This window comes from Setaria viridis, chromosome 5 (assembly GCF_005286985.2).
Source record: "Setaria viridis chromosome 5, Setaria_viridis_v4.0, whole genome shotgun sequence".
NCBI lineage: Eukaryota > Viridiplantae > Streptophyta > Magnoliopsida > Poales > Poaceae > Setaria > Setaria viridis.
This window is the reverse complement of record NC_048267.2, coordinates 16,434,291-16,447,799: the sequence shown is the minus strand read 5'-3', so window position 1 is coordinate 16,447,799 and position 13,509 is coordinate 16,434,291. Positions and strand designations below refer to the sequence as shown.

The 13,509-nt window shown below is 44.0% G+C and overlaps 1 protein-coding gene across 1 annotated transcript; it reads left to right on the top strand.

Annotated features, from left to right (window-relative positions):
- Positions 1-4,904: 4,904 nt before the first annotated feature.
- LOC117854725 (probable glutathione S-transferase GSTF1) lies at positions 4,905-6,235 on the top strand. Its single transcript, XM_034736952.2, has 3 exons — positions 4,905-5,276; positions 5,445-5,493; positions 5,569-6,235. The coding sequence occupies exons 1-3, from the start codon at positions 4,941-4,943 to the stop codon at positions 6,036-6,038; spliced, it is 855 nt and encodes a 284-aa protein (XP_034592843.1). The 5' UTR covers positions 4,905-4,940; the 3' UTR covers positions 6,039-6,235.
- The last annotated feature ends 7,274 nt before the right edge of the window (positions 6,236-13,509 follow it).

Below are 13,509 nucleotides of genomic sequence, written 5' to 3'. Positions count from 1 at the left end.
GTTGAATTAATAAAGGTAACGGCCGAAGGATCTTTTATGCCTGATTGAGACAATGACGAGCTACCTATGGCACTAGGTAATCCAGAACACCCTGGACGTTGCCGAGGCAAAGGAGTAATTCCATGGAAGTTTGCCTTTCATGAGCACATTGATTCATACAAAAGTCGCCAAAGAAGTAAGGTCGAACACGCACAACAGTTGCGAGATTTGCAAGAAAACGAAGCTTTGACAGAGACAAGAATGGAGGAAGCAATCGATCGGCGTGTGGCTCTAGCTCTTAGCAAACAAGCTAGTGAACAAGTAGTTGTAGCACCAGGGGCTAATGTCAACGTAAGCCCCTCTCAGCGTCAAAGCAGCATCGCTTCCATGGAAGCCCCAACTGGAGGATCTTCTGACATATTTGAGGATAACCAACGCCACCCTATGGACGACATCACTAGAAGAGCCCCTTGTGAGCTTGTTACTCCCATGAAAAGCAAGCTCATCGTGGTGGTTTATGGTGTGGTTGAACAACTGACAAAAGGCCAAACAATTTATGGCGTGGAGATTCCAACTCGCAGTTACGTCAAAGTTGGGGTGGACCGAGTGGTTGACAGTTGGGATGACCTGGAACTGGAGATCCCTAGAGGTGATGGGGAAAAGAATCTAGGAGGAGCCATTCATGGTTGGATTCTATGGCCCAAACGCTACATAAAGATTATGCAGCTGAATTCCCCGACCTTGGGATCATCTCCTCAAGGCTCAAGGGTAAGATCACCTACGCCATCTGCCAGGGCACCCTCTCCACTACTAGACAAAGATCCTTGCATGAGTCCACCTCCCCCTGTTATGAGCATGGCTACACGAGGAAAGACGCCTTCAGTTCCGCCTACTGCGGCTACAAAGAAGCAGAATAGGCTGAAGGAGAAGCAATCAAACCCAAGAAACCTTGTGATATCACTGATGCGGAACTTCGCATAGTAGTGGATGTTGAGGTTAAACCTTACTTCGCAAAAAAGCCTCCCTTGAAGAAAGATCCACCACTTGATAAGGGTAAACTTCGGGTTTTGATTAGAAACATGGAGTTGGAGAAAAAGAAACAACCAGAGAAACCACCACCATCTGACTACGACCGACAAATAACAAAGGCTTTTCAGAAAAAGAAGAAAAGTGGGTCGACTATTCCACGGCTTGGAACCTAATCCAACCAATCGATTGCCCCGCTCAAGTTGCTTTTGGAGTTTGATCAGAATCTACTTTAATTTGCCAAAGATACAAATCTCACCCCAGCTCAACTTCGAGGAGATGATCACGTCCCAAAGCACCCTGGGGCTGCTAAATGAAAATATGAGTTTGGGAAACCGCTTCTGTGGCCGTCTTCCAACGAAGATGTACAAATTGCACCAATGGTACATGGAGGCTTCAGCCAATGGTTTATTCATGCTCGAAGTTCGGATTGGAGATCAACATTATTTTTGTGGGGAAGATATTATAAATGTGCCACTGGAGAAACTCTATTACATTTACAATCAAGACGCACTTGACAAGTCACTCATCAGTTCTTGGGTTCTGTAAGTCTTTAATTTGCTCTAACTTCAAAATCCCCGCTCTAGTCATTATGCAATGTCTTAACTCCTATTTGATTTTGTATCATGTAGGATGAAGATTCAAACTTGTCGGAGGAAAAGATACTATGACGTAGGCTTCATGTACCCCGATGTTGTAAACAAGTCAACTCTAAGAGATAGACCAAATCGGACCTTGAAGAATATATATAAGTTCCTCGACAAGCAACATTACAAGAAGTACATACTTCTACCGTACAACTTCAAGTGAGCGTGTTTCCCATCTCTTTTTTTAGAACTAGTAGTTAAATATAAGACTAACTAGCTTTGGCTATGCATATATGTATAGCTTTCACTGGATACTCCTTGTTGTCATGGTTGATCAAAGTGCGGTCTATGTCATGGACTCTTTGAGGAAACCAAGAGATTAATACAAAAACCTCATAGAGATTCTGAACAAAGCATGGGCTCGATTCCGTCGACATCACGTGGGTGAATTCAAGGAGGAACATTTGAAGCCTGAATTCCTGGTATGTGTTGAATTTCCACATATCGTAACACCTCCTTGAACACAACAAATATTTCATAACTTTTTTTACCATATATATAGTGTTTGAGACAGGAGCCGAGGAATAATTTATGCGGATACTAGTATGTGAGTTCATCCATGGCTTTGTAGGTCCAAAGCATGTGACCAACCACGAATTCAGAGTACGTATACAAAATTCTTAATAATAAATTAGTTCTAATTGTGCAGACCCATTGATCTACTATATAATAACCTTTGCTAATGACACAGATGATGCACATTAAGGAAGCACTCCTCGACACGAAAAAAATCAGGGCAATTCAAGGACAACTCTCTGGATTTTTTCTGGACGAGGCAGTAAATCTAGCTTGGGAGTTCCATAATGATGGATCAAATCTGCATCACCGTCACGACTCGGGTTCAGAATAGTTGATCCGAAATGTTGAACATGGAAAGTTGATGTAATGTAATATTATTCATATATGTGTATGCACAATATGTCTATATATATATATAATATGTCTATATATATAACAGTATCTTAAATGTAATATTATAGATAAATACAACTTTATATGTATTAGCGTATTAGAACTAGTATACGTAAAGGAAGCAAATACGAAATACTAATATAGAATACAGAAATAGAAAAGAAAATGAAAAAATAAATAAAAAATAAATTAGTACTAAATTTGTCGTGGCCATGCACAACGTGGTAGGCAATTTAGTACCGGTTGGTCTCCCCAACCGATACTAAAAGCCCCGTTCAGTATCGAACTAGCAATATCGGTTGTGCAACCGGTATTTAAACCGGTATTTAAAGGGGATTCCCAGCTGAACTGGTACTGATGAGGCCTTCCCTAACAGTGTGTCCTCGAACAATTGATTCCTACAAAGTCCAAGGAAACTGGCCTAACTGGTTTCCGCCGAATCACCACAATTCGATCTATTTACGATATACATGCTTTAGTGATTTGGTGTGTGATCCGATTTATTGCATCAACAACGATGTTTGTTCTATACATATCTCAACATAATCTCGTCGTTCACCGACTCTGAGCATACTACAGAAATTAAGTTAGGATGAGGAGAACTCAAATGCGTGGTAGTTCCATTTAGAAAGCAACAGATGAAGAACAAACATCCTCTTTTACCAAGAGAAGAAACAAGAGACATTACCGACAGCAGTTCAACAAAAACGCTTCTTGGTTGCATTGTCTACTCGATTAGGAACTGGGACAGACTCATAAAAAAATAATGGAGTCAATAGTTATTAATTATTCATTATTAGCCAAGTTGTTCGGTAAACTAATTATTTTATGGAACAGTATAGATTAGCTGTCCCAAAATATAACGCACACAGCATGTATTTTTTCATAATCTTTGATCAACAATAAGTTCAACGGTATGAAATTCAGTACCAATTTTATAGTTACATTTGATTATCTTTAGAGATACTTTTGTTAATTATTCAACTTTTTGTATCGAAGGTGATATATTCTAAGGAAAATGAACAGTCAAAGTCTAATTTTAAATACTATGTCAAGTTAAATCATGTTTTATATTTGGGGATGAGAGAGTATAGTTCTACGAAATAATAAGGAAGATTAAAAGGGAAAAACATGATTCGACAGCTAGTTATCGATCGTCCAATTGGATCCGAGGAATATATACATACATATACATATACTAAACCTCCTAGGTTTGGAGGCTCCTCATGCATCCTGACCCCACGTGGGACCCATGGATTGTTTAGTGGGACCCACATACTCTTCGGTGAGCGGGACCGACTGTACTGTTGAGTAGGTCCCATGATATTGTTTTAAAAAAATTATCGAGGGTAATTATATTGTATGGAAAGTATAAAATATATTTGATTTTTTCCTACATCCAAAAAAACTGAACTTTGTATACTACATTCCTACGTTCATGCGGTAGCCCTACTACTTTTGGGACTTTACATTAAAATCATAAGCTCGCAAAATATGACTAAATCATTCATTCATTGCTAATTTTATTTCTACCAGAATTAAGAATCAATGTAGCATAGCATGTTAATCCGTTAGCTATATATATTAACGTCCAAAAGTCAATGAATTCCTAAGAAAAAATTATATAGTGTTCGAATGACCATTATGATAAAAACTATTTCAATTTAATATTGGATGCGATCAATTTGATTTTAGATTATTTTTTTTTGGTTCGATGCATCGATGCAATGCTACTTTTAGTATAGTTAGATAAAAAATTTGCATTTTATCATTATTTTAGGTTATCATCTTTCGTATGCACACCAAGTATTTTTTTATGCTCCACGCGCAGAAGATGCTATCAGCAACTGGGCAACTAATATCTGGTAGCCAAACCGACTAAATTTCGTTATGGCTTGCGGCCAATGCTCACAAAATCTAGTGGTCGACGAGCGGCGACTTGGGCTCATGGATAGGGCTTGATTCTGCCGTCGAATCAATCGCCAAATCAATTCTGACAGGGACTGCTTAGCTTGGCCTGGCTAGGGCCCGTTTCGTTTCTTCACGGACTAAAGTTTAGTCCATATCACATCGAATATTTAAATATTAATTAAGAATATTAAATATAGACTAATTATAAAATCAATTGCACGGATGGAGGCTAATTCGCGAGACAAATCTATTAAATTTAATTAGTTCATGATTTGACGTTACAGTAAATATGTACTAACATTGAATTAATTAGGTTTAATAGATTCATCTCGTGTCTTAGTCTCCATCTGTGTAATTAGTTTTACTAGTTAGTATAAAAAAATTTGATAGGATAAGAACTAAGTAACCGAACACCGATCCGTTTACCACGCTAGCACTGTCACACTCATCAAGTCACCATGGTTCATGGACCTTCCGGTAGTCCGGGCCATCTGCTGTCATGGCCTCCTTCCTGGTCCATTGACATATGACAAGACCCCAGGCACCATCATCTGTGCACAGGCTTTAAGCAACCGCGACAAGCTGTGCAGATCTAGCACGCGCGCTGCTGGCCTTCACCGGTGCGGCCTCTCCTCGCAAGCAAATCAAAGCATGGCGCCGGTGAAGGTGTTCGGGTCGGCGGTGTTCGCCAACGCCGCGCGGGTGATGGCGTGCCTGGAGGAGGTGGGCGTCGAGTACGAGGTCGTCGAGGTCGACTACATGGCCAGGGAGCACAAGGGCCTCAAGCACCTCGCAAGAAACGTACGTAATTGGCAACCTTGGATCCTATCACTTCATTATTGCATCTGTACATGCTCCATCGTCCTTTTTTCATGGATTAATTTCGTCGATCGTCATCAATCTTTTGACTCGTATCAGTAGAAACTGATCGATGTGCTCGGTACATGCATGCCTGATGTTTACTTGCAGCCGTTCGGCCAAATCCCAGCGTTTCAGGATGGGGACATCATGCTCTTCGGTACGCTTACAGTAACAATCCAAATTCACAACGCTAGCTGCTGCGTATGTGCCTAACTCGTTGATGAATTTCTAGAGTCCCGAGCTATCTCAAAGTATGTACTCCGCAAATACGCCAAGTCAGCCCAAGACGACCTCCTGCGAGAAGGCAACCCGGAGGAGGCGGCGATGGTGGACGCGTGGACGGAGGTGGAGGCGCACCACTACTTCCCGGCCATGGCGCCCATCTTCTACGAGTGCGTCGTGTACCCGGCCAGGCTCGGCACGGTGCCGGACCAGAAGATCGTTGGCGAGAGCCTGGAGAAGCTCAGGAAGGTACTCGACGTCTACGAGGCGCATCTGTCCAGGACGAAGAGCAAGTACCTCGCCGGGAACTTCTTCAGCTTCGCGGACCTCAACCACTTCCCGTTCACCTTCCACATCATGACGGCGACGCCGCACGCGTCGCTCTTCGACTCGTACCCGCACATCAAGGCGTGGTGGGCGAGAGTTATGGCGAGGCCGTCGCTGAAGAAGATCAGCACCCATATGGAGATCAAGCCATGACATGATCGCTCAAGCCGACGACATGGGACATGATTTGGATATGTAGTAATGTAGCGTGCTCGCTTCGTTCATATCCTTTCCAATAATGTTGTGGCTGCATTATTGCAGGACTGTGTGCTGTGCGTATTTGCTTTTTTATTACTGTCCTACTACTGTACAAACCATTTGGTCTTGTAATATAGCAATGTTGGTGTTTCTGCCGCCGTATCAAATGAGATTATTACAGAATACAGAACACCGGTTGAAAACCGAGCAGTAGTTCTGATTGGAGAGAGTCGTATCTCTCGAATATCCAACCAGGATTAACTATTCGGGACTAAAGGTCCCCTCTTTAGTCCCGAGTCATTCACCTGGGACTAAAGACCTCCTTTAATCCTGGTTGGCGCCATGCATGCACATGCATGTGGCTCCTTTAGTCCCGGTTGGTATTACCAACCAGGACAAATACCAACCGAGACTAAAGATCTTTTTTCTTTTTACCCTAAATTCTTTTCCATATTAATGCTAATTGTTACTTCACTTATATATATATACACACCTATACATATACATCCTTAGCTTACACTACTTATACGTATACGCTCGTATTGTATGCATGTCGTATATATATTTCATGATAGTATATACATAATATTAATTTTAACTACTATATATATATACAATTCTTAGTACAAACTAGTATTTATCAATTACTATGGCCCTGTTTGGCATGGCTCCAACTCCGGGTGGAGCTGCTCCACTCCAGAACTCCACATGGAGCAACAAAAATGAGGTGTTTGGCTAGATGGGTGCTCTCAGCTCCAAAAAAGATCGATTTCAGTGTGGATTGCCATTGTTGCCCCCCAATTAAGGCCCCACTTGTCATCCTCTCTATCCCATCTTCTTCTTCCCCTTTTTCCACTGCACTGTGCCGCACACGGGAGACCCTCCACGGGCGGCGGGGTGGGTAGCGACGGGGCGGCGGGTGGCGACGGGCGACGACAGGCGGCGGGGTGGGTGGCAACGGGCGACGACAGGCGGCGGGGTGGGTGGCGACGGGCGGCGGCGGGCGGCGATGAGCGACGGGCAGCGGCGGGCGACGGGCGCGGCGGCGGGCGGCGGCGGGCGGCGACGGGCGACGGGCAACGGGCGCGGCGACGGGCGGCGGCGACGGGCGACGGGCGGCGGCGAGCGACGGGTAGGGCTCTAGCGGCGAGTGGGGCTCGGGAGAATAGAAGGGAGAATAGAATGAAACGTTTTTTTGTGTAACCAGTGGCATTGGTGGGTAATTACCCACCAACTCCACGAGAAGGTTCGAAAGAGAGGTTTCTGGAGCAGCAAAAGAGGTGCTCCAAAACTCCACCTCCATTTGCACTACAGCTCCATGGAGTTGGCAACTCCATGGAGTTTTGGAGTTGGGGTGTTTGGCTGAATTTTTTGATAGAGTTGCTGGAGTTTAGGAGTGGAGCCGTGCCAAACAGGGCTTATATATATAATAATTTATCCTCGTAATTCTTAGGATCCTCCCATCATGGTGTTGCTCGGTTCGGCTATTGAATGTCCATCGTAATAAAATTCTTCATTGGGTTTATCACCTCATCCACCAGAAATCCTATGAGAGCTTCTTGGATTGCCAAAAGCTTCTCATTCTCCAAGAGTTCTTCTCTAATATACATCATATGTAGTTTGGAAATATGTGAATGTTACACCAACAATTAAATATAAGGAGCTAGAAAATGATAAATTATTAATAGGTTTATTTTACGTACAATTATATGGTCCGATATCACCTTGTCCCTCATGAAATGGTACATGTGCTTACAAACGTAGTTTCCACATATCCTTTAGTCCTGAGTCCAAAAATGACTGAGACATATGTCTCTAGATCGAAATTCCTTTCTCTACTAGTAGAAGGACCACAATGCACGTTGCCACGTTACATGGTACATGCGGCCAAGCGAAATTGATACTCCCTCTGTTCTAAATTGTAGGTCATTTTGGCATTTTTTAGTACATAGTGTATATTTATGTGCTAAAACGAACTACAATTTGGGCTGTTGAGAGTATAAAATAATAATGTCTCAACGCTATACGGAGATAACTTAAAATCGTTGTTGTTGCTGTGCATCATTGGTGTTGCTATATGGAGATAACATATTAAAATCGTTGTTGTCGCTGTGCATCATTAGTGTTGGTGTTGACTTGTTTTGTTTAACTTGTCGCTGTGCTTGGTGTCCGTGCCCACAGCCAGCAGAAAAGGAATTCAACGCCGAATGGGATGTAGGAAGCGTGTCGTGAAGTATATACGTGCTTGGTTTTTTAGCGCGTTTGCGAGCTAACGCAAGAAGACCAAACCTGGCAAATGCCATCACCAGCCAGGTGTTGCGCGGCTGCAGCCGCTGCCCACAAGGCCACTAGCCCACTACCATCTATACCTCGTTCCAGCCAGCAATCCAGCACGCAAGTGGCAAGACGATGCATGCTCATCTGGGCCACCGTCGACGAAGACATGAGATTGTTACTTCTGTTTATTCATCCTAAGGCCTCCTCCAACGGTGCTCGGTCAGCTAGCTCAAAGGTTGCTGATGTAGGATTTATGTCGACGTGGGAGAGAGAAGACCGGAAAATCTGAACGCTAGCGCTGAAACAAAGAGCTAAGCTCATATCGCGTGCCCCGAGAAATAACCGGTCCCACAACGCGAGCACCTGTTCCCGCCACTTCTTTTCCTCGAAGAAGCCGAAGAACACGCGTCCCTGCTGCTCGCCCGCCGCCGGTCGCACGCACGCTGACGATGGGATCGATCCCGTCGCCACTGAAGGAGAGGGAGGTTGAGCTTGCGCTGCTGGAGGAAAGGAAATTAAAGGGAAGTCGAGCTTGCGTCGCCGGAATCAAGCTCGCACCGACGAATTGATGAGGGTGCACAGTACCGCATCCATGGTTGAGCTCGCCACAGCCGCGTCCATGGCCGAGCTCCCCAGCAGGATCCATGGCTGTACAAACCATTTGGTCTTGTAATATAGTAATGTTGGTGTTTCTGCTGCCGTATCAAATGAGATTATTACAGAATTCAGAAGGACCACAATGCACGTTGCCATGTTACATGCGGCCAAGCGAAATTGATACTCCCTCTGTTTCAAATTATAGGTCATTTTAGTATTTCTAGGTACACAGTGTATATATAGTGCAAAGCAAAAGTTATTATTTAGGATAGAGAGAATATAGAATAATAATGTCTCAATACTATACGGAGATAATATATTAAAATCGTTGTTGTCGCTGTGCATTATTAGTGTTGGTGTTGGCTTGTTTTGTTTATCTTGTCGCTGTGCTTGTGTCCGTGCCCACATCCAGCAGAAAAGGAATTCAGCGCCGAATGGGACGTAGGAAGCGTGCCGTGGAGTATATACGTGCTTCGTTTTTTAGCGCGTTCCAGCCAGCAATCCAGCACACAAGTGGCAAGACTATGCACGCTCATCTGGGCCACCGTCGACGGAGACATGAGATTGTTACTTCTGTTTATTCATCCTTCGAGCTCCTAAAATTCCTATCATATCGAATATTTAGATACTAATTAGAAGTATTAAATAAACTAATTACAAAACCAATTACATAAATGGAGGCTAATTTGCGAGACGAATCTATTAAACCTAATTAATCCATGGTTTGACAATGTGGTGCCACAATAAACATGTGTGCTTCAGGAATTAGCCTCCATCTGTGTAATTAGTTTTATAATTAGCTCATATTTAGTACTTTTAATTAGCTAATATTCGATGTGATATGAATTTTAATCCGAAAAAGATCCAAACACCCCCTAACACCTCCTCCAACGGTGCTCATGAATTTTAGTCCGGAAAAATCCAAACACCCCTAACACCTCCTCCAACGGTGCTCGGTCGGCTAGCTCAAAGGATGCTAACGTAGGATTTATGTCGACGTGGGAGAGAGAAGACCGGAAAACCTGAACGCTCATATCGCGTGCCCCGAGAAATAGCCGGTCCCACAACGCGATTCTTTTCCTCGAAGAAGCCGAAGCCGAAGAACACGCGTCCCTGCTCGCCCGCCGCCGGTCGCACGCACGCCGACGATGGAATCCCGTCGCCACTGGAGGAGAGGAGGTTGAGCTTGCACTGCTGGAGGAAAGGAAAGGGAAGCCGAGCTTGCGTCGCCCGAATCAAGCTCGCACCGACGAATTGATGAGGTGCACAGTACCGCATCCATGGTCGAGCTCGCCACAGCCGCATCCATGGCCGAGCTCCCCAGCAGGATCCATGGCCGAGCTCCCCAGCAGGATCCATGGCCGAGCTCGCCGCAGGCAGTGCAGATGGAGTTAGCAGGCAGCCGGATCTGCACGAGCTCAGGCCAACTGCTTGGGCCCTCCCGGCGTCGCTTGTCCTCGCGCTCCATCAGCGTCACGGAGGCCCGTTGGGGTGCCGCCCCTGCTTTCCTTTTCTTTTTTTATTGGTGTGGTTTTTGCTACGGTGAAAGATGAGGATGTGAATACGTGGACCCTATCGTTTCATGGAAGATTGTGTCAAAAGCTAGCTCGCTCGGCTGGCTGCTTTGCAGCTGGCTTCTGCTGCGGCTGCCGCAGCAGCTGCAGCACCCAACAGCTCCAGCCAGCCGAACGAGGATAACGGTGGAGTTATCTCTCCGCAACTGACTTAGGGGGTGTTTGGTCCTCAGCTAAACTTTAGTTCCTATCCATCAAATATTTAGATACTAATTAGGAATATTAAACATAAACTATTTATAAAATCCATTACATAGATGGAGGCTAAACGGCGAGACAAATCTATTAAGCCTAATTAGTCCATGATTTGACAATATGCTGCTACAGTAACCATTTGCTAATAATAGATTAATTAGGCTTAATAGATTCATCTCGCCGTTTAGCCTCCATCTGTGTAATTAGTTTTATAATTAAATCACATTTAGTCCTCCTAATTAGCCTCCGAATATTCGATGTGACACGGACTAACTTTAGCTCTAGGATCAAGCACCTCCTTAATTGTTGGAGGAGGCTTATAAGCCGAAAAGGGCATTTTGTGGAATTGAATGATGATCATGGATGGATTGGTAGATAAACCGTGGACACATAGAACTCGTTGAATGTTATCCAATTAACTTGTACTACTGTATATTCAGAAACAGGACACATCCAAAGTTGTTTTTTTGGATCTGGAGTTGCGTGGATCTCTGCCAAACAGGCCCGGTGTGAAGGCATTATCATTATAAAAACGATTTTTAGAGACACCCAGCACAGACGCCTCGGCCTACCCCTAGAATGAGAGGACCATGGACACATTCCAGAGACGGTCGCCAAACTGCAGATATAGGGGCATTTTCAGTGTGGTAGTTTCTTAAGCGGACCTTTCCTAGAAATTGAGGCTCATGGGTAGTTGCTTAAGGGGACTACCCCTAAAAATAGTTCCCGAGAAATAAATTCATAAATGTTTCAGATAAAGTCTGGTGAAGACAAACTTTATTTCGAAATTGAGAGCTCGAGAAGCCTTAAAACTTTGTAGTTTATAAAATTTTCATTTGAGACCGTTCAGAGGTCCAAATATTTGTTATCAATTCTCAGATTTTTACTTCAAATTGTTGAAATATGCATATATGTTGAGAATATGAGTATATCTATTTTCATGTCAAACATTTAGGTCAAGTTAATGTATCAACTAAACACTTATCAAATACTATATAGGTGCGATGTAAAATGAAAAAAATGAACAGGAATGGAAAATATAAAGAGTAATGGGTAATAAAGTATAATACAACTAGATAATGATAAGAAAAAGGCTATATGAGCACTGTGTTAGGACATGAACAAATGAGAAAGCGCACCAATAAATAAGCAATTTTTATTAGCTACATGTTCCATATTTATCCATAATTTTTTGCAATTATGTCTTATAAAATATCTAACCCGTGGAGAAGAAGGGGTTGATAGGCTACTCGTACGAATTTAAAACAAAGATTTGTATTGCTAAAAACAAATTATACAGTTATACGAACTCACATGATCAATATTTGTACACTTCAAATAAACTATACAAACTCATGAAATAAAGATTTATACATCTGAAACAAAAAATAAAGCACAGTAGAAACTCACAAAATAAATATTTATACACCTAGAGTCATGAGGAGCGGGAGAAATATGTTGGGCCAATTAGAATACGTTCGATGATGGAATCATCATTCCAGTAACGTATCCCAGGGCCATGGACCATCATTATCCCTGCTCTCTCTCCTCAGAGAAACTATATAGCTTCCGGAAGCCCGGAAGTATATTGCTTCATTGTTTGTGATCGTGTGGCCCAGGGGCGTGTGATCTCCTTCTCCCTCACTGCGCCTCCGATCCGCCACTCAGCCTCACACGTGTGCCGGCGTGGCTGGAGGATTGGGAGGTAGGGGAGGGGGGCGGTAAGGTTGCCACTGTCCACAGTGGTGGTCAAGGTTGGCAGAGCTTAGGGTTAGGGTTTTAGGGTTCGAGAAGATCCAATGGACGACAGCCCTAGAGGAGGAGGATGTTGGCGGCGGCGGTGGTCTGGCGATGGGGGTGGTTCGGCCGGCGGTGGAGGTGAAGCGGCGTGGGAGCACTGCCGGCCGGCCAAGGCCGAATCTCCGTTGACCTGTGGCCAGTAGCAGAGGCAAGAAGAAAGCTGGGTTAGGAAGGGTGGGGTCTAAGCCCAGTGGTAGGTGAGCGGCGTAGTGGTGAGGTAGCCGCCGGCCTGGGCAAAAGACGAGGGGGTGGGGGCAGAGGACGGTTAGGAGGAAAAGGATGGACATGGCAAAGATGAGTCAGTATTGGGTCTTATTGGGCTCTAAGCCATGGCTTCTATCTGGCTTCCACAAACCAGATAGGAGCCCCCTCTCTCTCCTTCGCTTCGGGCATCAAGGATGTCAAGCTACTTTTACTGAAGTCCATAAAATAACATAAGAGGGACTTAAAAATAGGGAGAGAGAGGATATTGTTTCCTTTCTTAATCATGGGATCTCTAATCTTTTCTGTGAGTGCAACTTAACTACTTAAGCATATTGCAACCTCTATGGGCATTGCTGCATGGAGCAACATATTATATTACTATTTAGGTCGTCGCTTGTCCGGAACAGCCCGGGTGAACTAGAGAGATCACAATTGATAAATGGTCACTAGTGGCAGAGGGATCGGTTCAGTTTCCGGTTCTCTGAATGGCAGGTGTGGATGTCCCGTGATCTCTGAATGTACGGAGAGACGAGAATTATGCAATATACATGCTTCTAATTTTTTGCAATAGGAGCTATGCCCGAATTTCATTTTACTCAAAAGTAATGAAATTACCGAGAGTTTAAAGGACTTAAACTACTTACTACTAGTGACAGGTTCACTATCCAGAAGAAAAGAACTAAAAGCTACCTCCCACGCTAAACCCCACTGATGCAGATTGGGAAACCTCCAGAAACACAAGGTTCACTAAAAGTAACAGCTAGGACATCTAAAAGACT

Bases quoted from the DNA above. Each gene is read 5' to 3' on its own strand.
- LOC117854725 (XM_034736952.2), top strand. From the start codon at position 4,941: ATGGACCTTCCGGTAGTCCGGGCCATCTGCTGTCATGGCCTCCTTCCT. The intron at 5,277-5,444 runs GTACGTAATTGG...GTTTACTTGCAG, and splicing joins TCAAGCACCTCGCAAGAAAC to CCGTTCGGCCAAATCCCAGC. The intron at 5,494-5,568 runs GTACGCTTACAG...ATGAATTTCTAG, and splicing joins TGGGGACATCATGCTCTTCG to AGTCCCGAGCTATCTCAAAG.